This window comes from Artemia sp. Qi Xiang Cuo, chromosome 12, assembly GCF_049724085.1.
Source record: "Artemia sp. Qi Xiang Cuo chromosome 12, ASM4972408v1, whole genome shotgun sequence".
In the NCBI taxonomy this organism is placed as follows: Eukaryota; Metazoa; Arthropoda; class Branchiopoda; order Anostraca; family Artemiidae; genus Artemia; species Artemia sp. Qi Xiang Cuo.
Genome location: NC_142805.1, coordinates 5,282,693 through 5,289,280, shown reverse-complemented (window position 1 = coordinate 5,289,280; position 6,588 = coordinate 5,282,693). Strand labels below are relative to the sequence as shown.

Here is a 6,588-nt window from a genome sequence, read left to right as displayed (position 1 = left end):
AGCAACGCCAAATACTGGATGGTGGTGATGTTTTTTGTCAACATTAGTTGCCAGGTACCACTCTTAGAAGTTGTCCTTACGACTTTGATTAGACCCATGTAATGCCTAGGTCTGAATTCAACTGGGTTGAAAGATAAAAAAAAAGAAGCATGAACTGAATCTCAGAACTGGTTGAAAACTAATTGTCAGTGACCTATAAGCTATGTTGCTATAGAAGTAATCAAAAACGAATACAAAATCATTTATTGATGTTATTTTGAATAGACAATATAATTAACATTGAAAGAGGGCAGCAGTAAAGTCTATCCACTAATTCATTGGATTTATTATATTTCACAGGCTTAAATATGTAGGGCAAATCTGAAAATATCATGCTGTAGATAAAACGAGTCACCAATTGGTTTTAAAACGAAGATCTGTGTAAAGGATAGTGGAGGATCATCATCAGTCTGAAAAAAAAAATAACAAAGACATTACAAATAATAATTATACTCCAAGAGTATTACTATTTATTATATTGATATGCTGTAAAGATAACCATAAAATATTACATAAAAAGTAATCACCACTTGCTAGCAAAAGTACATTTTCTCAGCTAGATGCATACCCACGAAATTATGTGTGCGGGGGGAGGGGGGGGGGATATAATTTAACAAAATGATAATTTGAACAACAAGTGTCCAGGTCTTAAAGAAAAATCAAGATTTCAGCTCCATCCCGTACATATGTCTGTGGCAGTTTTGAATTTTTCACTAAAATATTAAAAAAAAAAAAATTCTAGATGGTAACAAAAGACCCAGTAAATACATAATTATATGTATAAAATTTATGAATAGACAAATCAATGCACTAGAATAAGAAATAAGTCTGTAAAATGTCGAAATAGTTGTTTTTCAACTTTTAAAGTTCATTGCTGGTCTCCGACCCCAGTTGATTTTGGCTTAATTTGCAAGTCTCCACTTCTTACCTCACAATGTTCCAGTTTTAAATAAGCTTCCCCCATCCTTTTCCCAAACGATGGATTCACATATGACTGCCAGGTGTATAGCTATGAACATACCACGTTGCTTGCAAATTGCACCACGTTTTTGCAATTTGCAAATTGCACAAAAAGGTACCACATTGCTTGCAAATTGTGGGTATACATCATATTTCCTTAGTTTGATAATCAGACGATTTGATCTTCAGATTGACCCGAATTTCGTTTTCAGCCTTTCCTCATCCTTTGACAAATTCAAGGACTAAAGATTCAAGCACTTCCTAATGTCACCTATTATTAACAGTTCAAAATGTTTGCACAAAAAAAAAACAAAAAAAAACAGGAAATAGTTATCAGTCCATAGGAAGAAGGTTCTGTTGCGGGTTTTCCTTTTTTCAGTACAGGCGTTATGGATCCTAAGCAAAATAAATCTGGTACAACACCATGCGTCACAATAATCCGGTAAGCAATTGCAAGGTGTTCAAATAAAAGGGGACTAACATTCAATAGATGATGTGCACATATTTTATAAGTACCACTTGACGATTTTTTCTTCAATTTTTACCACACTTCCCGGATTTGGCTACTGTTCAAAGCAAATTATAGACATTTATATATATATATATATATATATATATATATATATATATATATATATATGTATATATGACACTTTCATACAAGAACAAATTGACACAAAACTATAATAGGCTGGTGAAATGTAACCCTCACCCTAATCTTCAAAGGACCTTTCTCTATACTTTATTCTTATCGTCAGGAACCTTCCGAATCTCTTTATACCTCTCATATCTTTCCTTGCTAATAAATTTATTATCTCATCACTCTCCCAAGCCTCTATATATATATATATATATGTATGTATGTAGAGAGAGAGAGAGAGAGAGAGAGAGAGAGAGAGAGAGAGAGAGAGAGAGAGAGAGAGAGAGAGAGAGAGAGAGAGAGAGAGAGAGAGAGAGAGAGAGAGAGAGAGAGAGAGAGAGAGAGAGAGAGAGAGAGAGAGAGAGAGAGAGAGAGAGAGAGAGAGAGAGAGAGATATATATATATATATATATATATATATATATATATATATATATATATATATATATATATATATATATATAATATATATATATATATATATATATATATATATATATATATAGAATATAATTTATGAACACAAAAACCCAAAGGGCCGTGATGACACAAACAAAGACACTTTCATACAGACGTAAATTGACACAAAAGTATAATCTATGCTAATGAACTGTCACTCTCACTCCTAATGTTCAAAAAACCTTTCTCTATGCTCTATTCCTATCGTCAGGAACCTTCCGAATCTCTTTATACCTCCCATATCTTTCCTTGCTAATAAATTTATTATCTCATCTCTCCCCCAAGCCTCAACCCTAAACAATTCTTTCCTTAAATCTATTAATTCCCTACACTTCCCCACAAAATGAACCAGATCTTCCTCTTTCCCGCACATGGGACAGAAGTAAGGACCAGAAGCTTGCCTAACCCCTCCCAGATACTTCCTTCTCTCACCTTGTGGTAACCCATCTGACCTAACACAAATAACAAACTTTAGTTGCCTCTTTTGAAGCCCTGCCTTAAAATACAGTTCTTATGCCCACTGCTCCTTAGCCTTTGCATATAACTCCAGTGATCGGGTCTCATTCACTTATGCATGCCACACCTGGATCTCATGGTCCCTTAACCTCTCCCTAATATATATATATATATATATATATATATATATATATATATATATATATATATATATATATATATATATATATATATATATATATATATATATATATATATATATATATATATATATATATATATATAATATATATATATATGTATATATATATATAAATATATGTATATATATATATATATATATATATATATATATATATATATATATATATATATATATATTTTTTTTTGCCAAGTAATTAATTTCAAAATATAACATACATATATATACATATATATATATATATATATATATATATATATATATATATATATATATATATATATATATGTATATATATATATATATATATATATATATATATATATATATATATATATATATATATATATATATATTTATATACATAATATGCTTATTCCAAATATTCATGAAATCTAGTATTACCTTTTTTTTTGCTAAGTAATTCACTCTTAAACATAAATAGATAATATATATATATATATATATATATATATATATATATATATATATATATATATATATATATATATATATATATATATATATATATATATATATATGTATATATATATATATTGTAAACTTTGGAAATAGGTTTTTCTTGGTTAAAACCAATAATTAAGATTCTAAATATATGTCGGAGATTCGTTTGTGTAATCCTTCACATGGTCACTTCAACCCGGAATAACCCCACAATCTAAAATGCAAACATTGCAAATTGTCAACAATCAACAACCCCACTTCTTAGAAATTCTCTTTATCAGGGGTTTACAGTTTGTCAAGTGGCCAGATGTGTATCCGAATTTGGGTTACCAATTTGGATTATTTGAGCAGTTCGAATTCTGTATCTGTCCAGCCATATGTACCTTCACTGTATTATATGTATAAATAAACGTTTTATACTCTGAACAGAGACTATGTGATGGTTAGAGGTTCTAGGCATCCTCCACTTTGGTGAACCCAGATAATAGGCCAACGCTACCATAAGGCACTAAAAAGAAGAAGTCTCACTGTACAGAGAAATAGACAATTCACAGAAAAGTGAACAAAGAAACTTTACAATATATATATATATATATATATATATATATATATATATATATATATATATATATATATATATATATATATATATGTATATATATATGTATATATATATGTATATATATATATATATATATATATATATATATATATATATATATATATATATATATATATATATATATATATATATATATATATATATATATATATATATATATATATATATAAAATATATATACATAATATGCTTATTCCAAATATATAAGATTCATGAAATCTAGTATTACCTGTCAAAAACTACAAGCCTGAGAAAATTTGCCTGATTTTCGAAAAAGTGTGGAAACACCACCTTAAAGTCAACCATTCTTAATGAAAATCACAGCATGAGATTTAGCGTAGCCTAGAAGCTTATTGTAAAAGTTTCAAGCTCCCATCTGCAAAAATGTGGAATTTTGTATCCTTTACCAGAAGAAAAATCATAGATACATATTCATTTTTTATTTTATTTTTTACAAGAGGTGATGACATCGATACAAAAGTCCTTGAATTTCAGGAAAGGGCTCATGCAAATGGAAATTAAAAGTTCGAGCACCCTTTTTAAGTGACCAAAAAGATTGGAGGGCAACTACTCCTCCTCCGATCCCCCTTTTTCCTCAAAGTCGTCCAATAAAAAAATATAGATAACCATTTTGTTCAGCATAGTTGAAAAGTCTGGTAAGTATCCCTTTGGGGATAACATGACCCCCCACAGCCCCTGGTGAAGGGCCTGTAAGTCATGAAATTTTCTGATTGTTTATGTATAGTATTTTTATCGGGAAGCCATATAGTATAGTATTTTTTTTTTGGGGGGGGGGGATAAGGAGAATTTCCCAGAATTTCTATACAATTTTTTTTATACCATATTATATCTTACTTTCTCTTGCCCACTCAATTTTACATGTGGAGATTTTATGGGGAATAGTCAGAGGGGATATTTTTACTAGGTTGAGATTGTCTAGTGTCTTTCCATAGGGAGAGGGAAGGATTTTCCACAAGAGAAATTCTCCATGGAGGAGTTTTCTACGGGATAAATTCTCTAGAGGGAGCTATTTGAAGGAGCAATTTCCTACAAGGGAGCGGGGATATTGGCGGGAGAACTTTTCCATGGCAGAGTGGATTTCCGGCATGATTTTAAAAGTAAAACAGAAAGTAAAGCCTTTTTCAAATGAAAGTGCCACAAGAAAAATAAATTCATCTGGAATTGTCCACAAGACATTTTTCTAGGGGAATTTTCAGCTAGAATGAAATTGTCTGGGGGGAGGTAATTTTTGTGGGAATTACTTTCCATGGATGGATTTTCTGGGGGGATTTTCCACGGAGGGAGAGCGGATTTCCCAGCATTTTTAAAAACAACCAGAAATTAAATAAAACAAAACAAGGTTTTTTCAACTGAAAGTAAGGAGCAACATCAAAATTTAAAACAAGCAGAAATTATTATATATACGAGAGGGGTTACCCCTCCTGAATACCTTGCTCTTTAAGCTAAAGTTTGCCTTTTTGTCCCAATTCTTTAAGAACAACCCCTGAAACACAAGGGCTGTTGAATTAGAATAATAAGCCTGTTTAAAAGTTCTAATAAAAACTTTAGCACTAAAACTAAAACTTTAGCACTGTTTCTTGCTGGTATTGTAATAACAGTATTTTTTTTAATAAGAAATATTTTACCACAAAATTTACTATCAGCTGCTCTGAGTAGATGTTCTTGCAAACCCACTTTTACCCACAAACCGGGTAACCCCCCCCCCGTTCAATACGGCCTTGTTAAAGCCTATTCAACCTGAGCCTTTAAGAAGCCAATTCAGCCAAGTCTACTTTCAATATTTTTTAATTTTAGCGTACAAGCAATTCATTAGCACTAAAGTTTTATTGTAGGCTAACTAGTTTTTATATAAACTTAGCAATTAACTATGAATTTTAAATCGTCAATATATAAAATTTATTAAATAATTAAACTCATATTAGTTTGCATAATTTTTTAAACTATTAACTGAAATCTCAATCATTAATTAATTAACTTACATGAATATTCCCTAAAAATGAGGATTATGCCCGAAAAATAACAAGAGCTTTCTGCCATAAAACACAAGGCTAAATAATTTTTCAATAGGTAAATATAAACATAACTATTCTAATCATATATACTATGTTCAATCATAACGCTAAAGTTTTTGTGCTAAAGTTTTAGTGTATTGAGAATGGGGCAACCCCACACATATGCATAATACTTCCTGTTCGTTTTAAGTTTTGATGTTACTCCTTACTTTCAGTTGAATAAAACTCTTTTTTATTCGATTTATAATGATGAGTCAGATTTTCCCATTACATCTGTCACAACTCAATTGCCATAAATTTTCTAACACATTTTATTCAAAGATTATACAACCCTAATTAACCAAAAACTATGTGACACAGAAATCTCAATATTATCAAATCAATTGAGAGTATAATTTACCTTTAGCTGACCTATTACACTGGTTAAAATTCCACCATCAAACATTGGTTGACTATCTATAGTTGTTAAAGCATGCTGCACTTTCTGAAAGGTAAGACTGGCCAACTTTTCTGCGATTTTTGCAGATCCTTGAATTTGCACTCCTTCAAATGACATTAAACTTGTTTCTGCCTGCAAGGATAGAAAACAAATAACACATCCACAATTTTTTTTTTTTAATCAATGAAAATACCCATCTATGATGCTCCAAAGTTTGATGTTTGTTTTTGAAAAAGTGGGTTTGCAAGAAAATCTACTCAGAGCAGCTGATAG

At 30.3% G+C, this 6,588-nt stretch overlaps 1 protein-coding gene across 1 annotated transcript in view; it reads right to left on the bottom strand.

Moving 5' to 3' along the window:
• Window positions 1-226: 226 nt before the first annotated feature.
• The window catches only part of Ntf-2 (nuclear transport factor-2), a 21,715-nt gene continuing 15,353 nt past the window's right edge, over window positions 227-6,588 (bottom strand). Inside the window, exons 2-3 of the mRNA XM_089098467.1 lie at window positions 6,277-6,447; window positions 227-449 (exon numbers count right to left, since the gene is read on the bottom strand). Coding sequence (XP_088954593.1) covers window positions 342-449; window positions 6,277-6,447 — 279 coding nt within the window. The 3' untranslated portion in view covers window positions 227-341. The remainder of the gene's footprint in view (window positions 450-6,276; window positions 6,448-6,588) is intronic.